Source organism: Phaeoacremonium minimum (assembly GCF_000392275.1).
Source record: "Phaeoacremonium minimum UCRPA7 unplaced genomic scaffold PA7_03_scaffold_405, whole genome shotgun sequence".
NCBI classification, from domain to species: Eukaryota; Fungi; Ascomycota; class Sordariomycetes; order Togniniales; family Togniniaceae; genus Phaeoacremonium; species Phaeoacremonium minimum.
In genome coordinates, this window is record NW_006921307.1 from 19618 (window position 1) to 44484 (window position 24867).

General features: G+C 50.9%; 3 protein-coding genes across 3 annotated transcripts; all 3 read right to left on the reverse strand.

Annotated features, from left to right (window-relative positions):
- Positions 1–4219: 4219 nt before the first annotated feature.
- UCRPA7_5165 (putative mixed-linked glucanase protein) lies at positions 4220–7093 on the reverse strand (the record flags this gene model as incomplete). Its single annotated transcript, XM_007917712.1, has 5 exons — positions 4220–4848; positions 5131–5255; positions 5866–5936; positions 6008–6641; positions 6693–7093. The coding sequence occupies 5 exons, from the start codon at positions 7091–7093 to the stop codon at positions 4220–4222; spliced, it is 1860 nt and encodes a 619-aa protein (XP_007915903.1).
- Positions 7094–15200: 8107 nt separating this feature from the next.
- UCRPA7_5166 (putative bzip transcription factor protein) lies at positions 15201–15957 on the reverse strand (the record flags this gene model as incomplete). Its single annotated transcript, XM_007917713.1, has 3 exons — positions 15201–15488; positions 15605–15769; positions 15832–15957. 3 exons carry the CDS (start codon positions 15955–15957, stop codon positions 15201–15203), a joined length of 579 nt encoding a protein of 192 aa, XP_007915904.1.
- A 7015-nt stretch (positions 15958–22972) lies between these two features.
- Positions 22973–24506, reverse strand: UCRPA7_5167 (putative tpr domain-containing protein; the record flags this gene model as incomplete). The annotated part of the gene is made up of 3 exons (XM_007917714.1): positions 22973–23361; positions 23680–24347; positions 24403–24506. The coding sequence occupies 3 exons, from the start codon at positions 24504–24506 to the stop codon at positions 22973–22975; spliced, it is 1161 nt and encodes a 386-aa protein (XP_007915905.1).
- Between the last annotated feature and the right edge of the window lie 361 nt (positions 24507–24867).

The window sequence follows — 24867 nt, forward strand, 5'->3', positions numbered from 1 at the left end:
GGTCGTTTAGATGGGCCAATATCTTCGGCTGCTGCCTTTCTTTTCTTCGAAGTCCGTAACTTCTCATTCGCGTCAGCTGGTGGAGGGTGGGCAGTCGGGGGCGTTGCTGGTTTGGGTGATGACTCCTCGCTCCCATCATCAGATCTCGGAGAGAAAACCATCTCCGGCAGGTCTGGATCCACAGACTTCCATTGATCAATCATCATTTTCTCGCCAACTCGTCCTGAGAAATGGTCGTCAATGTGGTTAAATCTCTCAGTCCAGGCTTCAAGACCTTTCTCCTTAATCTCAACAATCTTCTTGCAGAAGCCGCACCAGAATCTAGTCTCGCAATTGCGGCCCACTCTGCAGTCTTCCCACTTTTGCTCGATTGCCTTTGGGTCCTGAATTTCATGGTCCTTCTGGAGATGATACTTGAAGGTCTCACGACGATGGCAAGCTTTCCCACAAATACTATCCGGGGAATCCTTCAACTTTTCATTACATTTCCAGACCTCAAGTTGGAAGTGTTGACTGTTTTCATGGCGCTTCCAATCGTTTTTGCTTCCAAATTTCTTGGTACAATTGAAATAGGTGCATCCATAAGGCTTCTCATGGCGTTTCATATGCTTTCTGTACTCATGATTAGAAAAGCGTACATTGAATAGGACTAGGAGTGACCTACTTGAGCTCACAGCGTCGAACAAATGACTTGTTGCAACCTGGAGAATCGCATGTGACACTGCTTGTCTCCTGTGTCGTATGTGAAGACGAGGCAGCCCTCTTTGGCTTTGTTGCCGTAGTCTTGGTGGCTCTCTGATAACCAAGCTCTTCCATAAGCTTTGCCAAGACGCCCTTCTTTTGGAGATCCTTGAGAAGTGCAGCGGCTTTATTCTCATCATCCAGATCCATAGACTCGCTTGGACCCATGGATGCAGACTTGACCTGCGATGAGGCCTCATCTTTCTGATCTGAGGACTCATCCTTGAAAGCAGAGCCTGACGGGGTGCTTCTGGGAGAAAGTTCATCCGCAGGAGCATCTTCATCATCGACTGCAATAGCATCATCACAAGAAGCGCCTCCAACTATGATCGGCTCAGATCGAGCCTCTGGTTCACTAGCTCCACCGGTGGCATCGAATATAGCTTTGCTATCGGCCTTTGAAAGTGCCCGAGAATCACGATTCTTGAATTGGATGTGTTCTTGAGGTTGTTTTCCGGTAGAGGCTGAATCTTGCTTCAAAATATCGGGTTGGATATAGCGTGTGTCACGAGGCCCTGGCCCATCGATGCAATGTTCTTGAGGCGAGTCTGCCTGGTCGTCAGAATCATCAAGCCCAAAATCGAGATGAGACATGGCCCCTATTGACTGATGGTGCATATCATCCGTTGTGGATGACGTCAACATTGGATATTGCGATCCATTACCCAAACCAGAGGCTGGCTGATAGTCCAAGGAGTTTTCGACGAATTCATTACCGTATGAACCGTCATACCCCCTCAGATGAGGACTTAAACCAGGTCTTTCCAGAAGGTACCCAGGTGTAGAGATGGTATGAGGTTCTGAGGTTGGTCCCAGGGTGAAATTCGCGACAGATGAGCCCATACCCACTAGATCAGTGGCACAAATGGAGGACTGGTCCCTATCCATAAGGAACAAAGGTTAGATTTGCAGATTGAACACAACTCTAGTAGTCTTACCGGTAGAGATAGGTATCAAGATCGTCATCGGCGGATACCTCCTGCTTGTGAACCCTCTTCAGATGTTGTCTGAAATTGTCTGCACGAGGCCAAATCTTCTCTTTGTTCTTGCACGGCCCATTTCTACAAATGTAGCGGTTCCCAATGGCTGTTTCGCGTGGGTGCCTACTCCTAGTGTGGCGATCAAGGTCATTTTTGGTACTGAAACCGCCAGTGCGATTACACCCAGGAAAACTACAGTGGAATGGTTTGGTATGTCGCTGCCTGTGCTTACTGGAAAACTTTTAGTATACTTCAAACTATAGCCGATCGTGGCAACTCACTTAAGTTCAGACTTCGTCTTGACTCTTTGATCACAAAATGCACATATGAGGTTGTTATTGTCCTGGTCCATGGAAGATGTCCCGTTCTGCGAGTTGGTTGGTTGAATGTAAGGATGATTGGCCAGATTGAAATCCATTAGTGGTTCAATAAGACTTTGGGTTTCCGTGTTATGGTCGAGTTCATCGTAGACCGACGGGTTGCCAATACTCGGGCGTGGCCCACTTCCGTATCCCGAGTCTGACGGTAACACTCCCGTGTGCAGCGTATCACACTCTGAGGGAACAGTGTTCGCAACACGATAACCTTGGAAGGCAGGTCCGTTGTTTTTCAAAGGCGCACTCATGTGTCCCCTACCTCGTGGATCGTCCTGCCTAGAAGGGGGGGTATTCTTTCCTACAAGGGGATCCCATGGACCGTCCCCTTGATACCAGTCCAGCAGAGCGAAAGGTGTCCCAGCGTTACGGACACCATTCACGTTCGCGGTAGAAGGAAGCGAAGGAGCACCCATGGATTGGAAATCACCATATGAATCGAGGTTTTCTGTGCCGGTAGCTGTCATTGGAGCCATACTACCGGTACTGCTCAAATTCGATTCCACAGGTCGAGGGCGCTCTTCCATATGCGAGGAGTCAGAGGTTCGGGGAGACGCGCCCAGGCGGTGATTCCCTGTATTGAATGGCTAAGACGGAGCGGAGCATCAGAACGAAGGTCTTGTTTGAGACAAGATGACAGGATAGTAGAAGATTACTCCACATACATGCACCTGACGGTGCTCCTGAGGAGCATACAACTGATTCTGGTCCATTATGACACCTGGAACTGTTAATCAGGCTGGCAAAGATGTGACGAGAACGTTGCCACTAACAAAATCAATACATGAGGCTATCTCTAGACACTGAGATCAAGTGATGACAGCCTTGAAACTGTTAGTATATGACTAGCATGCTTAAGCCACACTGCGATAATTCGTCCAAGTGCAGCCTGCAGGTTGCCCGAGGATCAAATGTGGGCAGTAAGACGGCTCTGATGTACAGAAAGAGACAGAATGCGAAGCTTGGGAGACTGACAAGCAAAGGTGGGAAGACAGAAGACGGGTAGGGTGAGAGAAGTGGTGGTAAGGCGTCCAGGGTCGCCAAGGCAGAATTCGTCCGCGTCGAGCCGCAGTACTGAGCAGGCAAACAAGAGGTGGGAATCTCAAGTGTTGCTTGCAGCAAGGCACAGTATAGTTTATAGATAATAATAGACGGCTTCAATGCAGGACCACGTTTCGGCGCATCACCCCGCGGACTTGATGGCCTCCATTCACGATTGATATGTTATATCGGCGATCCTCGAGCGGGCCTCTAGTGGGTCCAGTATAGGAGGAGACGGCGATTCAAGAGCGCATAGTGACGAGGCCGTTTGAGAAAAGATTCAATAGACACAGAGCCGATTACAGCTAGAAGAGATGAACGAGAATCAGATAATGGAATGGGAGTGCTGCGTTCTGATGACAGTTCGCGTGTTGGGAAATGCCGCCAAAAAGAAGGCAACCAGGCGTCTCGGTTGTTCGCCTCACTCTACTCATTCTCGGTGTCCAGCAAAATCTTGGCCAATCAGTGGCCGCTGTCCCGTCGTCGGTCGCTTCTTTGCGCACCATTTGGACATTCAGGCAGCAGCGCGCTCGGTGAGCAGAGAACTTCAAGATCACGTGCACCCCTTCGGTTTCACTTCCCTCTATCAGGTCTCACCTCGCGCAACCGCTACGAAGCAGTTTTATCAGAGAAAAAAACGTCGAATCAAGAGTCACATCCTTTCCGATTGGCTGACTGTGACTTGACGCCATTTCGATGTGAGAACCTGAGGCAGCTCGGGCGCTCTCCTTGTGTCATGTTTTGTATCTCCACCCTTGCTCGCTGATTGATTGCTACAACACGAACTTGAAAGGGCAAGGCACTACTCAAATCATTCAAGTCGCGATATATGTGCATATGATCACATCAACATGCTGCGCTTGTGCGATTGACATTGAAATTACACCAAGCCATCGTCCCCGTTTCGCTATGTGAAAAATGCAAGTCAGACAAAAACTTGTCGGATATTGAGAATTAGATATTTGTCATCAAAAATACAATGTACCTTAAGCAACGGCCGACCGTCCGCTAAGGAATACCCTTCCAAGGAACCATCTACAAAAACACCAGATATATACCTAGTTTGACCAAAAACCCCCCTTTTTACAGAGCAAAGACAAAGAGAACCGCCACAACCATGAGGCCTAGGCTTGCGCCCTTCACATTGGCACCAGCCGTAACCGGAATGCACTCTGCACCGCTGCAGCCCGTAGTGGGCGCTGCAGACGCCGAGGCGACACCGGAGGTAGCGGTCCTTTGGGCGGGTGAAGAGTAAGATTCGGCGCTGCTGACGGCGGATGCGACTGAACTACCGCTGGGCTTCGGCACCACAGTGGCGGTGTAGTAGATGACCTCCACGCTCGAGGACGGGACCTCGGGGCTCAGAGATGATGACTTGGGCTTGGTCACAGTCAGAGTAGCCTGAATCGTCTTCGTCTTGGTGGTGAATGATTCGGTGGCTAGCTCACTGGCGGGGCAGACCGTCGTGGTTGTCAGAACCTCGGAAGTCACCTTTCCAACCGGGCAGTTGGTAACGGTCGGCTTGCAAGACGTGATCGTGTATGTAGTCGTAACGAGAATCGTAGATGTCACGTACCCCGGCAGTGACTCCGGCACCGACTGTGTGGAAGTAGGCTTGGAACCCGGCTTCTCAGTCTCGGTGACTGGGCAGACGGTGGTGGAGATGGCGATGATCTCGGTCGTAACGTGGCCTTTGCCAGGGCAGTTGGTGACTGTTGGGGCGCATGAAGTAATCGTATACGTCCGAGTAGAGTAGACTGTGCTGGTGGTCCACTCGGTAGCGCTTGTCGACTCTGTTACGGAAATGGGCGTTGAGCTTGCACTGCTAGAAATCTCGGTTGCTGAAGAGACGGCAAGGCTTGAAGAGCTCTCTCCGGCAGTCGAGGTTTCCGTATAAGAAGCAGATGACGCTTGAGTGGCACTAGACGACGACGTCTCAGTGGCACTGGTGGATGATACCTCAGTTGCACTAGATGATGGCGTTTCCGTGGCACTAGTAATGGTCTCAGTGCTGGTACTAGAGATAGCCTCGGTTGAGCTAGTTCCAGTGGGCTCATCGCAGTCATCAGTCTCCGTGGATGAGGAAGATGTTTCGGTGACACTAGCACTTGTAGCAGTGCTGGAAACAAAGTCTGTCGTGCTGGATCCAGTAGGCTCATCGCAGTCGTCGGTTTCGGTCGATGATGCCGATATTTGTGTTACAGAGACGGTTGTCTGAGAGTAGCTGCTAGTGACGGATCCAGTAGGCTCATCGCAGTCGTCGGTTTCAGTCGATGATGCCGATATTTGTGTTACAGAGACGGTTGTCTGAGAGTAGCTGCTAGTGACGGATCCAGTAGGCTCATCACAGTCATCGGTGTCAGTTGACGAGCTCTGGGTTGACAGGGAGCTGATAGACTCGGTCGAGCTCGTCACCAGCTCGGTAGATGACGAGGAAGTGACAATTTGGCTGGTGCTTGAAACCGACTCGGATGATGATGTACTCGAAACTTCAGCGCTTGATGAAGAGCTTGATGCAGAGCTTGATGCAGAGCTTGATGCAGAGCTTGATGAAGAGATTGCCGAAGAGCTAGACTCAGTCGTCGACGTTGAAGACACCTCGGAAGATGTGGAGACACTGCTCGAAGATGATAGAGAACTGGTCGTCGAGGGGTCAAATGAGCTAGTAGACGAAGTGGAGCTAGATGACGAAGTGGAAGCCGGTAGTGAGCTAGATGATGAGAAGATACTGGAAGATGTGCTTGAGACCACTGACGATGTCGATGAGCTGCTGGATGATGAGCTCGTGGTGGATACAGAGCTAGATGTTAGCGAGCTCGATGTTGATAGACTGCTGGATGATGAAGAGCTGCTGGACGTGCTTGAAATAACTGAAGACGTCGACGAAGCCTGGTCCTGCTTTGTATAAACGGTAATGTTTTGGACCTTGAAGAAATAGTTGTTAAAAGCATCGGGATTGGCGCCAACGTAAGCCGTGCAGTTAGCAGTACGGGTAGCGGCCTGGCAGGACTCCGCCCACAGATACTCGTTGCCGGCGGTATCACCACAGAAGTCCAAGTTCATCACCAGTTTCTGGTTGAAAAAAGCCTTGTCAAGGTCACAGTTCGACTTCTCGACCATGGCCTGTGGCAAGCCCCAGGTAAGAGTGTTCGGGTCGGGCTTGCGGTCTTTGAGGTCTTGTGGCACGAAATCCGGCAGCCAAGACCAGATCTTGATATAGTCGTCGGTCCACTCCATGGCATATGTTGCACCGGACGCAGAGGCCCAGGTTCCTGAAGTCTCCTCGGCGGTGCAGCCTGTGCCTACGTACTGGTAGGGTGGGTTGTATAGATCGTTGTTGCAATCGTATGTGTCAACGATACCCGCAGTTCCGAGTTGTGTCAGTTGGCAAGAACCAGCGATGGTCTCGTTAACATGCATCGCGAATTCATTGCGATTGGCGAGATTGTATCCCTCGTAGAGATCAATTTCACCAGACTTCAACCACGGGTCGCCGAACATCCAGCTAGAAAATGGTTAGTCGATCGATATCAGTTAAGCAAATTCATTCACTTACAACGCGGGCCATGTTCCACAAGACTGTTCGGGAAGATGGCTGAAGGAAGCAACAATAAGACCCTTGGTGTAAACTGCCTTACTCTCTATCCGAACACTATCACGACCTTTTCCGGGGTAAGGGAAAGCATCGGCATGGTTAACTCCGAGATACATCTCTGTACCCTGAGTTGCGATGAGCCCAAGCCTCTCGGCATCCGACCGACTCCTATAGTTGACAAATCCGTGGGTGGGATCAACATTGTAATAGTCGTCCGTATCGTAGTCAGAGACGTAAAAGTTGAACTTGTCAAAGAAGTTTGTATAATCATACGAGTCGTACACTTGATACGTCTTCACAGCCTGAGCGGCAGCAGAGTACGTGAGAGCCACAGCTGCCAGCTTAACGAATGAGGGAGCCATGTTGATGGCTATTAGGGGGATTAGGGGGGTTATAACGAATGACACGACGTTTGATACGTCAATAGGACGAGCACAATAGATGCTCACTGGAGAGCGCCAGCAACTGCGGACTTGACGATAGGGGCAGCGGAGAACAGTCAAAAAGGACTCCTACCTGGGTGTGAAGGCGGCGATGGCCATGCTTTTACGTGCCCGCTCGCTTGGAGGACTTCGCCGCGGCGCCGGGGTCCTCACGATGTATACGGCGACGCCTAGCCTGGTTGACGTGGGCATCCTACTCTATTCTTCCCATAATGGTGTCCCATAATACCCCATAGCGCTGAAGGCGAGAAGCCGGGTCGACATCCGCCCAGAGGCTGAGAGCTTGGCAAACCATTGGATCGAGCCCCATCGCAAGTTCGGGCGATAATGACAAGATGGACTGATGGTGGGAAGGGACTTTGCCTGAAGAGGACGCTCGTGCTGGCTGTCGGCACATCCAGCGTGCATGGGGTGGTATATTTCCAGTGTTGGAAAAGGGGAGCTTTAAATTGGACGTTGACAATGCCTGGCCATGATTGGTGAAGAGAGCGGCAACACCACAAAGCGTTGTGGTTCCGGGCCTGGAACGCCTGCCGGGGTGTGGTCTCGGACACCAACTCTGAACTAACGATTTTCCCTGGTAGGAAAGTGAGTGCAAGGTCTTGATGCGGTAAAGCTGGCCGGACTCAACACCATCGTGATTGGTATTCCCACACGATGGGTCGCATTAGGATTCTCAAATGTGCCTGCGTTAGTCGCTCTCGCTGTACCTTGCAGAGACACCAGCCCTATAGCTGCAGAACAAGTCAGGCACCACATCACAGAAACACTCTCTCTTCACACCTCCGCAATTTGTCATTTCTGCATCCGCAGCGCAATCATGCGGCACAGCACGGCTTGTTGTTGCTGCTGCTGTTCCTTTGTCCATCTCGTATCCTGAGGAATATAGCGCAGCAATTTCCAACTGGCGCCTAAGCCTGTTTCTCAAAGGCAACACATCATATCCGCGGTAGATGCCTTGGATGTAAGCAAGTAAGAGACGGTTGCCGACACGAAATCCCAGAAGGCGATTTGACTGATGCCCAGAGCAACCCGACAGTTCTGGGCTCGTAGTCAAAGGAACAACAAGATACGCAGATCCGCGATCTGGACCATCTACCAATTTTCCAGATTGCTCCAGAGATACCCTCTTTTTTTGGTCAGGGGTCCTGACCAATTCTAGGTCTAAGTTGATGACGCCGGCGCATCTCTCTACCGGGATTGCCTGTGATTGACAAGATCCGCACCGAAAGGGGAATTGTGGGAAACGTGGGCGGCCTTGGCAGCCCAGAAACTGGAACAGGAACAAAAAGGGAGAGAACCTTAATTCAACCCGGCAGTGTGGTCTTGACTACCTCATAGACACTGCCCACAATCAAATAATTGACTTCTCACTTTCGTGAAACAAAATAAGAAAAGTGAGCCCGAAAAGTTGAGTGATTACTCTCAGCCGTCCTCAGACCCGAAAAACCTACCCATGTAATGCCTTTGGTCGCAATAGTTGCGTTTGAAGATGGCTATCAAATTGTGCGTAGCGCAGGCAATAGTCTCATCTAGAGGCCCGCGCCGTCGGATTTGATAGCGCTTCACAACGACCACGCGTCCCGCTCTTTTAGACAAGCGAGCTATCATTAAGTGCCGGGCATATCGCAATTCTAGCCCTCGGGATGGGGATCTGACAGGAAGTGATCGCTGAACTTCACTTCAGCTGCCGTCGGTCTCGTGCCTATTGCCTCTTTGAGACCATCTTCTCCACCCCAGACAGACGATCGAAGCAAACCTTTGCTCTGGAATAACACGGCATTACGTGTCAACACACGATGTCTCATTGTCTGGACCCAATGCTCATGGGGCTTTGAAAATAGCCAAGGCCGAGAATGGTGAAATCTTGTATCGCGGCTTGCGATATTGTTCCAATGAATGTCTTGCGGTCAACCCATGAGATACAGGAACAACCCGATTGCCAACATACCTTGACAGACCCTGCACTGTTGTACCGAGGCGTTTCGGTACTTGGGCACTTCAGAAGGAAAAATGACGATGGTTCCAGGGATGCCCTGTTCTCAAGAACCATGTTGTGGCGTTCTCAGCGGCGTGTGGGTGGTTTTGATCGCCAGCCCCAATGCGCTCTAATCTGCCAAGTGGTGTTTCTTCTAAATCATCAAAGACCGTGAGGAGAAGTTCCTCTATGTTCCATGATCTGCACTCGATGGTTCGATGAAGATCTGCTCGACGGCTGTGAGATAGTTGATAACGTTGGTTGGTGTTCTTGTTTCCAACACCAATAGTTTCTATATCAGCAAGCTGTGAGGCTTTCAGCCCCTGTGACACAACAGGCAATATCCGCAACGGCAAGCGTCGCGCAGATTATCTCGAGTGTAAAAAGCACATCTGCATTCTCTCATCTGTCGATTACGTGTTGTGAGACAATGAAACACCCATTCCCATCAAGTTGGCGGAGCAAGGCGTCTCCTGACTTCTCTCTTATCCCGCTTCCATATTATGCTCACACAAGAAGGTAGTTCTTTGCTTGAGTAATCGGCTCTATGTTTTCAAGCTACCTCCTTTCATTCCCATGTGATTCAAATGGTCACATCATGTAGGTATTTGCTAGTGTAGGAACAGAGATGCAACCAACGGAGTTGTTTTCTCCTTGACCTAGCCGAGGTAGTGTAAGCTCCTAATTGAAACATACGTCATGAATTGTTCTGTTATACAGCCCAGGTTCAACAGGATCTTCCGTTCTTTCCTCGATCAATTGGCTCTATCTCATATTTTAAGTCGCAATTATAGAAGCTTCGGATTATCGAGGAGGAAGCAATGTGTGATTAGTCTCCAACTACTAACAGACTTCTACGTGCAAATTTTTGGGGCTGAACTTTACAGAATGAGGACTCATTGCCGTGTCTTGGTGGCTACGAAAATAGCCTTCCGATTGACCAAGCCAGAACAGACCATGTACAAGAATGCTCAATGAGAGCTTTTCGCTGAATCATGACACATCATTTTTCAGTAATAGAGGTCTAGGACCATTTCAAATGCGAGACCGGTGAGAGCTCTAGTCACTAAAAGCAGACCCGACGACGCCACATCCCGAAGTCCTCTTTCTCATCTTGATGCAAGTTTCGCTAAATCCGGCGACGATACGAGTTAACGGCGAGGCTATCACGATTTCGTATTTTGGCCAGAGCGATTGAGAAATGTTCAAGCGGCTCGTCCCATGCACACGATCTCGATCACGATGCGTCATGTGCGCAAGGTTCCATATCGCACTGTGAGAAGATATGCTATCATAGCGACGACTCACACAGTTTCGACCAGAAAAAAGGGTCCTATCTAGTACATTTGATCGGGAAGTCAGAAACCGCACGGTGTTTGCTCTGCCTATGATCAAGCCAGCTCTCGCCCTCGCGGCGGAGCAAGTGATCGCCCATCGAGCCTTTCATTGGATGTCCAGGACGCCAAGACGTATTCTTGACGAACAGAAACCTGATGGATAGCGAAAGAACCAGGTCTTCGGGCACTTGAGTTGTCGATGAAGGGCAAAAAGTCTGATGAACACCATTCATGGTCGATGGAACCCTCGTGGGGGGCTGAGTAAGTACCCTCGAACAACGCGACCATCGGGAACTCCCACATGGCGCCATCCGCAAGGGGCCAGGCCTTGGCGGCGAATCTTCGGCTTTTGCTGTCAAGATACAAAAGAGCGGCGTGAGCTCTTGAGCTCAGCTTGGAGCTTCGTGAGTGAGACGCCCGAGTCCTCCCACAAGACGTTACGCCCCAACAGTTGGAGATGAAATCTTGTCGTCACCCACACGTTCAGTCGGAGCAGCAGAGTCTGGCAAGAGGCAGTATGGGGTTATATTTACCGAGAATTCGAGTGGGCATATGGCAGCTTGAACCACCGGAGGATATTTCGGTGTCTACCTTCCTCAACTCGGCCTCCGTCGCCGATGCCCTCGGTGCCCTCGCCGGCCATACACCTTAAAGGATGAAGATGAGGTTGATAGCGCAATGAACACAAGACGCCGGCCCCCAATAAAGTATAATACAGCCCAATTTCTGAAGGTTTCAGGGAAAAGTTGGCAACACATTGCGAAACCGCCAACCCTATTCGAGCTGTTCAGTATGGAGACCAAGCTGGCTAGGTGGGCGACTCAACTCCGCACTTGACCCCGAGCGTAGGTCTCAATCAGGGAACCGAGGTCCCTGCGGGTCAAATAAGCTATCACGAACAAACGATGCAAACAAGCAACTCGTCTACAAAGTGCCGTATGGCGCTGAGTACGAGGGCATCACGACTGTCACTCGCCGTAATGTCAGATAAAGTATGATGGCCGATGACCTCGTCCCCACACTCGTCGACGAGATCAACGTTAGTGTCGATCCGCTACGAGACTCTGTACCCAAAGTATCCACCGAACATAAGGTACATATCAGTGATTGCCGACTTCCATACACTTCTACACCAGCATCAAGGAAGCCTAGCCTTGATGCAATATCCATTAGCTTGCAGTAGTAAACGCTTCGACGTTGTCACCGCTTGTCTATCTCTTGATTCTGGTTCTTCTTCACCCAACTCAGCAAGCAAACATTCGTCAAGGCTCGTTCCCTGGCTGCTATGACAAATGTGGACATTACATGAGAATGAGGACAGGTCTCTACTCAGTCTCTGCTGGCTACCTTGCTACCACTCAAGTTATTTGGTGAGTATTGTTTAGAAGTAAGTATGATGAACCATCTTCCTCACATCTGTTCGAGAATCCTGGAGGGAAAAAACATTGAGATTCGGAAGAGAAGGGCTTGAAATGATGGGGTATTGTGGCTGAAACAGGACATTCTAAACTACTTAACAATTCACTCACTATTGACACACAGATTTCTGTGCTTAAAGGGATCATTGTCAACAGTCCTTTGCGAAGTAATAACGTGTCGGACCAGATAATTCGTCGCGGCAACACGGGAGATGGCAATACCAATGCCACAACTATCAATTCAAGGATGACAGAAAGAGATAGGGATTTAAGGCATGGGAGGATTGAAAGGAGTGCACGAATGAACGCCACAATGAGCGCCGAATGATGCCTCAGTATCGAATACAGGAGGAGACAGATGACAAGACATCTCATTGAAAACGAACAACTAGGCTCAGAAGTGTTGGAATGAGTTTGAGGCTGCTTGACAACAACAAAAAGCCGCCGAGAAGATTCACATGAAAGCATCAGAACGAGATATCTCCGGTCAGAAATGCATATAGAGTGCCCAGCGATTGCCTTACGCGGCCGAATCCTGCTGTATCGCTCGATCTTAAAACCACCCGCAGACGAAAACGCAGGCTCCTTCACAAACGACACTACATGTCTCAATCGCAGCTTAGCGAGAAGAGGTAATGACAAGGAAGCCCCAATGGGCTAACGACCTTTTCAGGCCAAACTGATAAACATCAATTGCCGGCGAAGACGAAGAACTTTCCAATTTTAGATCGAGGGCTCGTTTGGATGCTTATATTCTAAGAAACAAGAACATCCATAACCAGAGAAGTGAGAGCATACAATAAGGTCCAGAGATTGGAAGCATAAACTCCGAAGCAAAAATAATGTGAGCAAAGTCAAAGAGGAAGCTGTGGCTAGAAGTCTTTGTATCGCTTCGACACCAAGCTACTACTACCAGGCTCTTGAGACGCCAGCTATTGGCAGAATATTTCAACGAAACTTCGAGGAAAGTCCAAAACAGAGTCTCGAACTGTCAGAATAATAGTATTATTATGATGAATTTCGCGGATTTAAGACCTAGCTGCATGAAGTGACAAGTCATCTTTTCTGCTCAAATCTAGAATATTGCGAGTTGTCAAACGTGCGCGCCTCAACGGCCAATAATGAGATGCTGAGAATTGCAGCAAAGAGTTCATAGACGTCAACCACGGCGTACATTGCGAGCCTGAGAGAATCTCGACTGATCTCAAACCGTCACTTACCCTGTTCGCGAAAACGTCATCAAGCAGAATTGTCTATTCCGTGAAAGACACCGTTTTCGCACGCGGCCGATATCGTCGAGATCCCAGCAACGCAAGGACGAATTAAGCCGAAACAAGGGCCCCATGAGAGACGTATGAGCTATCAGCAACGTGCAGAAAGCCGTTATTCCCTATGCCCGGTTGGCCTGTCGTGCATTCGCTGCCAAGGGTGGTCGGTGGTCATGATCAACTTTGTGTCACTCGGATATCTCGGGATTGGCACTAGAAGCCTTGAAAGCCTTCTAGAAGACGTTCTGACAAGAAGTACCGTGCACACCTGCATAAGTACAGTACGGCGCTGGCATTTCAGACCCGGTGTCGGTCGGCGGGGAGGTTAGGAACCAGTTTTCCCCTGTTGGTGGTGCTTTTCAGAGAGCAGACGTCATCTAGGACCCTGCAGTTTGTCAACGCCGAATGCCGTAGACACAACATGCCGGAGCATCTCTGCAAGCCCGAGCGTATTGCTGGACGAAAGCCGAGAGCCCCTTCTAGATTAGCATGCCCGTTTGTAAGTCGTAAGTTTAATGCTAAAGATGCCTATGGACTGGACCTACGAGGATGCCCAACTCATCAGTGAGCACGCCGACTGATCTTGCATTTGGTCTGTGAGTGAGCCAACAGTAGTGAGATCGCAAATGATTACCGGGGAATGGCGGAGTGTCTGTGCTCAGCGATAAACTTTTTGCCCTCAGTCATCGACATGCACCAAGACCAGCCAGTGTAAGTGCAAGTAGCGCTGCTGGGGAATTCGTTTCCGACTACTGTACTCCAGACATCTGGTCGACAATATCGTTGCCTGTGGTGTCGGATCGTGTCTTTGCTGCATGGCAGGTCGCCGATCCGGGCTCCTCCCCATTCGGGCAGTAAACCGATGCATTCTCGATTTGCTTTCCTCATCTGTTGGATTGTGTCAGCGATGGACCATGCAACCGTACAAGTCGAGACAGAGGCTCCGTTGGCCCTTAGACTGCCTAGTCAAGATAGGCGAAGTAATTGCGGATCTCTTCGGTGCCGCTTCCGTTCCATTGTTCGGCGCTGTATGCTGATCATTGACACCAAGGCCTCCTAGGATCGGTAGCATTGCAATGGCCCCGGTGGATGATCTCGGCGGGCTTCGGCGACGACGCCGTTGCGCTCTGCGGACCACATAGACGCATCAACATATCGAAAGCCCCGGCTCCTTGTCTGTGACCGTCTCGCCTTGCCGATTGATGAGCAGGCCGTCCGGAATGTTTGTGTAACATATTCAACTAGCAACTGTGTATCAGTAAGACGAGGACCCGGCCAGGTACTTTTGTCGAGGCTAAGTCAGGGAGGGGGTTGAATCCTGTGGGGTCTATCTTTGCTTCGTATTACAGTAATCCATTGAATTGATCAAAATAGGTGAGATGCAAAGATGGGTGCGAAGTTGTTCATAGGTCGTCGCTGGAGCATTGGTAAAAACTATTGTAGGCAATTGTAGGCATGGGCGCGATAACAGGCAGTTGAGGCCCTCGTGCACCCAGACCTCCAGGGCTGCATCACAAGGTATAGGTCATCTCAAGTCATTGTTAGAACTTCAAATTTTATTTTCAAAACATTGTCTAGGTTCAAGTCTAGTGATAGGCTATGCCATCCTAGTCTGTCCTATTGAATTGCGTGGCTGCTGTAACTCCCAGCAACTTACCGCCGCGTCGTACTTTCAGTATCATCGTCATTGACCATCCATTGCATTGGCTCTCAGGCCAATGGGTTACCTAGCCTGGCTCGTGAAGAGCCAAGAGGTTTCGGAAAGAAGAGACAGAAAGAAAAAGCATTGCCAGAAACGCCTCGGCCCCTCTTTCCCGTCGGCAACCCCAGCCAAGAAGGAACATTGTAGCGCATTGCTTTGCCTTCCCAATTTTCTATCCCAATACCCGCCTGCCCACTGACTGGTTCATTTGCTCTTGCGGGTTTTTATTTTACTTCGCAAGGCGGTAACAATCAAATAGCACGCCAGCCGCCCAGATTAGATTAGTTGGAAATTTGCCGTCCGCCACTGATGCCGTGATGGATTCATAGGGAGTAGCTATTCATGTCTGAGTAGACATACATGTCCATGTCTAATCTGTCGTTGTTGGTCAAGCCAATGGTCGGGTCGAATTGGATCTCTGCGGGATATTGAGGCTCGCTGAGCTGTGACGTCTTCAACTTAACGTATTCGGCGTGCAGCTCCGTGTAGGCTTGGCTCAGCACGTCGTTGCGAGACTTGGCATCGTTGAGCATCTGTTCAAGATCTTTGATCCTCTGGTCTTTGCGCTCTCGGTATGCCCGTTGTGAAGCGCGGTTTTGTGCCCGGCGACGCTGTAGCGCTGCATGTTAGCTACCTAGCTGGTTCTATTTTGGACTTGCAGCAGAAGCTACTGTGGGTAGATTGGTAGGGCGGGGTGGAGTCTTAGCGGATTCATCATAGTACATACCGAAAGGACCGAAGGCGGCGCGTTCTTGTACCGGTTCTCCCGCTTCCTCTTTGCTGGCGCCTTTGCTTGTGTTTCGGCCGGCTGCGGCGATTGGCTACCACTGTCTCTATCCGGGCTGGGATAAGAATTGGAGCCAGGGAATTCGCCGGCGTATGACAAGTCGTACTACCCGGTATGTTAGCTGCGCAAGTCCCAAGCTCGCTGACCACCGTGGTGGGATGCCGTACAGGAGAGTTCACAGAGCTCTGGGGCTCAGACGTGTTTGTGTCAAGATACTGCTCGGCATCGCCATACACATATTGGTACGAATTGGACGGCGAGGGGAGGTCGAGGAGATGATTGATATCTTCCATGGTGCTGGCTGGGAATGGACAAGCTGGATCTAAGTGTTTGCAAGACTGGTTTCTATCCGTCACTGGTGACACTGGACTTGGTCTGAGAGTCTGGAAGGAGGAGGCAAAGTGAAAGGAGGTCTAAACTCCTGGGGAGAAGGACGGGGTGGTGATGTCTATTATAATAAGATGCTGACAGGAGAAGACGAGGAGTAGCTCCGAGTAGACAAGCAGGCTACACATGGCATGGGAAAACGGTCACTCGAGGTAAGTACACAGAATGCCATCCCATACCTTACCTTAGCCGGCCGGATCGTCTTGCATATCGCAATTGTGGCTTCACGGTTTAGATACAGGCCTGCATGGCACCCCCTGCCCCTAACCTGTACGTCTGCATTTCATGAGTTAGCACCCTGGTAAGGTACGTACAAAAGTACATACAGACACACACGCACGCATACAAACTGCCTCGACGGCCAACGTGGACCCAGCTCCGACACATCCAGGATCTGCCGCTCATGTAACAATGGGTACGTTAACCCTCGAGGTACCGCTCTGGATGGCAATACGTACAGTACTTCACCAGGCGTTTGGCTTACTTAGACTACATACCCTACGCTAGGAAAGTATCTTTAGTCTGGCCCGCATACCGCCGTCGTACTCATCAATGAGAAAGCGTGCTCTTGTGAACACCAACCCTACCTACTCACTACCGACGGTCCTACACTATTCCTTCCTCGCTCACTCGACGAGCATGAATATACTGCGCAGGGGTGTTTGAATGAGGAGTTAAAGGCTTACTTTTTACAGAGTGTATCCGTGCCGGCTAGCCATGGCAATCCAGTAGAGAGCAGCAGCAGGGTAGGTAGGAATTGAGTTCCGGAGATGCACGGTATATTCTCGGGGGCGCGGCATGGCGGGATGCGCAAGTTCGCGATTTGCCCGCCGCTGTCCATGCACCTCAACGGTCGGTCCTGTACGGTAAACCGTCGCCATGAAACGCACCGACCTACATACAACCAATCTACCTACTTTTCTTTGAAGGAATGAAGATGCCTTACAGATCAAATCCGCCAGTGACGTCACTAGATATTGTTCGATTCGGCTCGGCGAGAGGATGAGAATGGATGGCTGGATGGACGGGCGTTCATCGCAATTCCTGCCTTTCTGAGAGGTTCTTCTCTGTCGTCGTATGATGTTATGGCCACCTTCCGCCCCTATGGGCACAGCGCTCAAAACTACCTAGGAGGTATACGGAGATCAAGGTAGAGACATAGCACAGGCAAGTGCAAGTGCCAGACAGCACCCGAATTTTAGCTTTCCTAGTGCTACCTTACCGTCCTTTTTGCCTGACCACCCAAAATCAAGCCCTCAAGTCAACCCGCTCTACCTTTCGTGTTCCTTTCTACTACCTAGGCATGTAAGGTAGCGTAGTAGCTTGGGTATGTCCAAGATCAAGGCTGGGAAGCTTAACGGCCGCGCCTTCCGCCCCCCAGTCCAACTCATCACCAGCATGCCTGCCTATCTCAGTGGAGGAGGATCTCTGGGATCTTCCTCACGCACTGTGAGGGGCCATAATGGGGGGTCCGTTTTGTGAGAACGGCCCTTACGCCAAGGCCTGCATGAGACTAAGGCACCACCACCGTTTTTGTCTCCATGATATCTTGCCTACCTACCCTACCTAGCTACCTACCTAAGGGAGACAGAGCTCTGTAAATGACGACAGTCTACAACGGCCATACCTAGACATCAAAGGATGCAAATACCAATCATCCCCTTTCATTCGTTCGATCGTACATTGGGTATCAATCTTCGATTTTCGAAACCTTGACCTGAGTTTCCAAAGGTCTTGTCGAGCCTACTTTTTCTGCACTGTTCATGTCGGTCCATCTTCGCGTCTTCTTTGGTGGCTGCAGCTGCTGGCTACGATAAGTTGCCTTCTTGCTCGACGCCACTGGCTTGGCCTGTCAACGGGAAGAGCATTCGGTGACAACTGCGGAATCTTCATCCTCTGGGAGTTCTGTACCGTCTGTCCATAAGCCCGCCTTTTCATCTATTGACTTAGTAAGTCTTGGCGTACCGCCTCGAGCTTAGGACTTGAATAGCTCTGCTCACAGGGCTGTGCCACGACATTTGGGGTCCGTGAACAACTGGACAAGAGAATCATAGCCGTTAGACTTATCCTTAGTTGTCTGGTACATCCAGTCCCTGACAACCATTTGAAGGGTTCCAGACATCAGATTTGGTCCGTTTCAAAGACAGTACCTGTCTCCGGGATCCGGCTGGAACTACCGCCTCGCTGGGCAAATTTACCGGCATGTGTGCAATGGGGAGGCCTGCGCTCTGGTACTCGCGAAGACTTGCACCGACACGCATCTCCCGGCAGCTGGTCCGATTCATTATACCCTGCTTTTTGCTGCCACATTTGTATGATGCTTGCGACGTATCGCACTCGAAGTAGTTAACAGAGCTACTTTGGGAACACGACCTACTAAAACATCAGCCACGAGCCTTCAAGTGGCCCTGCATCTGCACTGTTGTTGAATGGCTGGGGAGTTTCCCTACTGGCTGTCTCGTCTTGGGGTCCAAAAGCCTGCAATCACCGTCAAGTTCTTCCACGTACCCTGTCGGAATCCAGCACGGTTGATGGCAGACAAGCCATCTCGGCGATTCTTCCGATTAGGACCATTCACTTGAGAGTAAAGCCACTCAAGATCTGTCGGTACGGCAAAACAAAAGTCTGAACGGCTCGACCAGCGTTTGATGAGAGTCTTCTTAAAAGCCTTCACAGCCTGATGATCAATGCCATAAACACACAATTCCTTATTTGGGAAAGAGGTGCCTCAAAAGACCCAGAACCACCTTCTGCGTCAGCTAACATTAAGGATATTATCGTGGCCAAGCTACCTGCTTAGCTTTGCCGCCATCTCCCGCCTGGCCTCGAAGTCCCGCCCTACGAGTGGGTAGCGAGGCGATGCTTGTGTTAGAAGTTCAGTTAGCTTCGGCTTAACTTTGTTCGAACTAACCGAGCGCAGTAACCTAAAGGATGCAGAATCTCAAGTTCTCGAAGACCTCGATGAATCCACTTGCCTCAAGAGCGGAGTTTCTAGCAAGACAACCATTGGGTATGCCTCTGATGATTTAGATGCGGACTAGTGGCTTGCATTAAGACATGCTCGCCAAATGGAGATTTGCACTTCATATGGTCTTGGTCGGAGGTAGATTTTCCATTGGTTTATGGCGATACTGCATGAGCGAGGGGTTTCTTTAGAAAGTCAAAAATGGTGAGTAACTGGAGGGCTCGGTCACACCCTGTAGCGGAGTTTCTTTCCTAGTACACTCATCTCTATCGATCGCAAAGTCCTACCCTCTTTTCCAGGATAAGAGCCGCGCCAAAATCAGCATTGGACAATCATTCGAAGCCTTGAGCAACTAAGTCTGAGTGTTCTAAAACTGCGACCGAGACCATCTAACACTGGTAGTATCGGGGCCGTAGAACATGGTCCGGTCATGAATTATCTCTCTTCGGCACGGCCGCCATTGGAAAGCCACCCCCAGAGGCTTTGCGCCCGGCACTACGGAGGCGGTAGTGCGGTTCTACCATCTCCAGTGTCATTTCCAGAGAGCAGATAGCTCGTATCAAAGCGCTCGCCTGCCCTAATCGTGCGCTGCAAAATGGTCTACCTAGAGCCAGGCCCTTGTCACCTCATCTGCATGATCGCGAAGATTGGCACCTGATAGGCCGCTGCCCAGCCAAGCTTCTGGCTCGTTCGGTAATAGGCAAGATGAAGACTTATCGGCAAATTTACGACACTACTTGTTTGTCCATGATAGGACTTCTTTGATAAAGTGATAACGCCCCGCCAATACCTTATCAGAGTCGAAGGACCACAACAGTCTGCAGAGTGTAGCACAACATCAACACGGATAACAAGATTCTGAAGAACCATATTACCTAAGACAAGCATGGTGATCATGGCGGAGACCACTCACAGCAAATATCATTGCCTATATTGTCCTGCATACTAGGCAGTGGACTCATTCTCCATAGATGGAGCTATCTGGAATCCAGATGACCTAAGTCGGAGATAACCCATATTTGCATTGTCGCTTGACCCGTCGGATGCCCTCCTCCAGCATCGGAAATACCTTATCTAACCAGCTTAGGTAAGTTTTCTCGAGACGGCGATAGCAACTGTAGTCCAAGATCACGAGCACGGCTCACAGAGGGGCCCCTACGGAGTCTAGTAGGACAGTGCAGCCCAAGAAACAAGGTTCTCACTGTGTTGCAGTCCGTGCGAAGCGACGCAACGGAGAGCATAACGGTCGTCGGCGCGGTAGAGCGGAGAGGCTCCCGCCTGCTCTTCCGCCCGCCAAGTCACCCTCGCGGGTCGCCAAGCAAGGGTCCAATTACACCCTACCCTTTTCAGGTAGCTACAGCCTACATGTGCTGTCCTTCTGCTGCTGCCACCACCAGCCCCGATGACACAGCTAATAAGCTGCAAGACAATTTGAATCTTTCCAGGTTCCTTCTGCACGCCGTGGATTGATAGACTGGCGAGACTGGCTCTTCTGTGATTGACGACGTGTACATATACATGCGTCAAGGATATCACAGCCCAAAACGTCCATATCGTCCAGAGGCGCACCCCCTTGCGCTCCTTGGATCCAAACTTTAAGCTTAATTAGGTACTCCTTGCGCCAAGACCGCCATTTCAGTGCCTCTGGCCAATACACGAGCACTGTCAGCATCCTTTCAGTAGTGCTGCTCCGACTCCAAACGCACCCCCTCTGACCCCCGTCCGCTTCACCGTTTTCCGGTATCCCCAAAGAAAACGCTCCGCCGTCCGCCGTGCCCCTCCCCTTCCTCCCCTCCTCCTTCGGCCCCGGTACTGCATCCACGCGCATCAATCTGTGGGATCCTACTCTCCCGCGTACATGTCTACTTTCTTCACTCCTAATTTCGAAACAAGACCTGCTCTGTGATGATCCATGCGCACCCCTCATCATACAGCTCACAAAGGAGCGTTGCAGTGTGTCGTTTCTCCGAGGATGGCGAACATAACCCCCGGTTTGTCTGTCTGTCTGTTTGGCCGCCTTCCTTCCAGATCTTTTTATGCGAGGGTTTTATGCTCATCTGCTATGGAACCTAGACCACCGGGCGGATATTGTTCGGGGCTGTTTGGTTTCTCTAACACCTAGCCCCATCTCCATACATACAGACATGCCGGGCTCCCATCCCATCTCACGTCGTTCGCAGTAGCTCCGCTGCTTCGGGCAGTTGTGGCCGTGCTATCTCAGGTTACACCACAGTATGACCGGTGTCTCCTGCCCGGCGGGAAGGGCCCCAGGTCAGAATGTAAAATTATACACAGGGGAGTCCCCAGGGCGCTGGCGTGCACGGTCCGGCCAGACAGGGCTGTTGGGGGCGTGCTGTAGTGTAGGCATTCGCCGTTCGCCTGGGAGAAATCTACATTTGTGTTGGGGTCGAACGGTCGATCGGGCCCCTGGATGATGAGGCTGGCTTGACACGTGCTATTTTAGAGACGAACCATTTAAACCTCAGCCACAATGAGAAGCATGTGAAGAGGTGGGTAAGATAGGAAAGACTGAAGAGCAGGGGACAATCGAGAGAGAGAGAGAGAGAGGAAGAAGCAAAAAAGAATAGCCGTGCAATCGGCCGGTACCCATCATCACGAACGGCATTTCGGCCGGCTGACCCATCCAGTAAGAGCGCCGTGTCGTGGCTGCAGATATAGTGTGTAAGTAAGCTATTTCTGGATCGTCAACTCAAGCTAGACTCGGAAGTTGGTGAGAAAAACCCCCTTCAATCAAAACAAGTGCCTGCGCCAGTAGTGAGAGGAGAAGAAGTTCGATTTAGACGGTCTTATCTGAGTCGATCTAGCGCTGGTTCTTTGTTTTCACCTGTGTATCTCTTGTCCCTGTATGCCTCAAGACATGCGTCTACAAGTCTTCAAATCCGTGCTTAAAGTAGAGTACTCCAGCCATCGTCAACGCCAGCGCATGTCACATACAGATCCCCCCACCTGCAATACTACTGCAGATTTGCGCGATCTGAGTTTACGAGACGCCCGTCGCTTCGGGAGGCGGCTGGTGACCAGGTGCTGAATAAAATTGGCTCTGTCGGGCTCTTTCCATGCTGGGGTATCAAGGGTCTAGGACGTCTAAGCCCGCAAGTCTTGTGCATCTGGGGCAACTCATTGCGACGAGCAGTCTGGTGGCGATATAGACATGATGATCATCTAATCTTCTCGCGAGCCGCAGGCCCAGGGTCTCGGGTGGTGCTGCAGTGAGGAGGCGTGACGGCCCCTGATGGTATTCGCGATGGTAGGTCCAGGCCACCCCCAAACATGCGGAGCCGTCCCTCATTGGGCCCTGCCTGCCCAAAGCCGCATCAAAGCCGCCGAAGTACTCGGTAGACCACCACCCTCTACCCCCTGTACCACGTGCTGCACTGACTAAGATCCCGAGTTTGGCGGTGTGGTTAACATTTCTCAATGCCCAGTCAACCATGGCCACGGCGCGGATGTCTTTCGGTACTGCCAAAGACGCAATTGTGGCCTGACAATGTCGTCACTGCATCGCGTCAGTAGCCTGCGTCCTTCTGCTGTGGCTTCGACGTTGTAAAGCAATCAGTGCACACATCGGTACGCGAAATTTGCTAAAGATTTCCCAGCGTGCGCTGTAGTGTAGGGCTTCTTGAGCGATAGCTTGCCACTAAAGCGTGCTGACATTTAGCATAGAGCTGTCAATTAGCAATTGGCAAATCTGGTTATCCTTAATTGCTAGCCGCACAAATCCTCTCTGGCTTCCACTTCAGGGTCCTTTATCGCATTGACTGCCGTTCAGAACTGCCGTCTGTAGAGACAATTCCGGGGCCAGGAATCGCCCGATATCGCTTCTTGATCCTTCGTGGTGTGTTCCTTGGTTGCTGCCATTGCCTCCCGCCATGATCTCATGTGCAGAGCCAGATAGGCTATTCAAGTCTTGCCGCCCAGCAAGGTGACGATACCGATCACATCGTGAGTCGTCGCAAGCCAGCCTCTGCTTGCTTCACGCCGTCCGTAAACCCGATTTTCTGGCTCAGTTTTGAGCTCTGTTCGTATTTCTTCCGCGCTTCTTCAGCCTTGCCTGTCATGGCGGCGATGTCACCAAGGTTGTTGAGAGCGACTGCGCAAGCTTCATCGCATTCAGGCGTTCGCTGATCGCCGGTGGGTTCTTTGGCGTGCTGGTAGGCGTTCTTTGCCCATCGGCGCGCAGAGCCTAGGAGCTCAGCTCGTGTTTGCTTCTGAGGCGCAGGTGGCGATGAAGCATCGTCTGTCTCCGTTCCAGGTAAAATGCCAACTAGAGTCTCGTATGGCGCTTGAAGAGGATGTTGTGCAAACGACGCTGCTAGGTTATTCACTAGTAGATGTTTAGTCTCGATCTCGTGCAGAATGCTGTTGAGGCGTTGACCGCCAGGTCTAAGCCTCGGCGGAGCTACCAGCAGGTAGTATATTCTGGGTTATCTTACTTATGACTGCCATGTGACATTGGTCGCGACAGAGTCGAAGAGCTTGGAAGAAGAGCGGGACAGCGAGATGGAACTGAGACTTCCTCTCATAACTGTGACCCAAAGCTACACGTGGTGTTAGTAAATTGCTCTCGAAATGAACTGCCACGATAACGTATGGCACGGAAAGGTTCGCGCATTCAATGGCATAAGAGGCTTCGTAAACCTACACTCGAGGGCTCCTCCCATATCCTCTGCACTCATCCAAGGACCTTCACCTTCCTTAAGGCCGTCCACAGTGCGTCTTTGATACTCTTTCAAAGCTGTTTCCACAGCCCAGGTAAGATTCTTGTGCGCCTTGTTTTGCTCCAGGACATGTTCATCGGCATATAGCTCCCCTAACTTCACGCCGATTCCCACTGACTTCGCCAGAACTCTGGTTCGCTTTCCCCACAGGGTCTCTGGTGCTGCCGGTTCTTTGTCGGGGTCATCTCGTAGGCCGGACGGTGGTAGGAGAGAGGCATTTGTCTTTGCAAGAGTGCCCTCCTTGACACTCGTTTCCATGACATCCACCCACTTTTTGCAGTCCTTCAGCAGAGCTTCTAGAACGGTGATAGCCCCTTCGTAGTTCTCTATCCTTTCAAGCCATGCTGCGAGTTGTATCTTGATTCCCATGACTTCATCCGAAAAGGGATCAAGCCGTAATTCGTCACATTGCTCGAGGGCGAGCTTGTAGTATTTGAGCGCCAACTTATGGTCAGGACTGTAGTTACTATAGTAGAGAGCGCGGCGAAGAGACTTTGCAACAGGTGCCGGATATCGTGTAAACTGCTGCGAGTAAAAGTATGTGAAGTACAGTCGGACTGCATAGACGATGATGCCAACGCAAGCGGCGAGACTTCAGAGGGGTTAGCGAATTCGACAAGCCCAATGTGGTCGATATTGGTGCATACATGACAAGAGCTAGAACCAGTTCTTCAGGGTTCTGGCGAAAGACAGCCTTCAGTCTTTGGCCGCGAAAGGTGCTGAGAAGGTTTCGAAAGCTGCCTCCGAACATGCGAAATATAGCTCCTGTTGCCGATGGTTTCGGCGGAGGGGGTGTTCCTCGCGCATTGCGTGCGGTCGATTGGCAACGCTTCTGCCTGACCTCGAAGGTAAAGGTCGACCGCCAATGGCGAGTGCCACGATGCGAAAGAGACAGGTGGACCGTGGCGGTTTGACATGATCGTGTTTGGACTCGCACAAGAGCACGGATCGGCCCCGAGAGCGACAGCGTTGTCGCAGCGGATGTAGACATTGGCTATGTAATCTCCAGGTCGTGTGTCCTGGGAGATTTATAATCAATGGCTGGCTGTCAGCGCCTTCGGATTGTGGGATGTCTTCGGAACGGGAGCTTTGCAGGAACGGAGCTTGAGAAG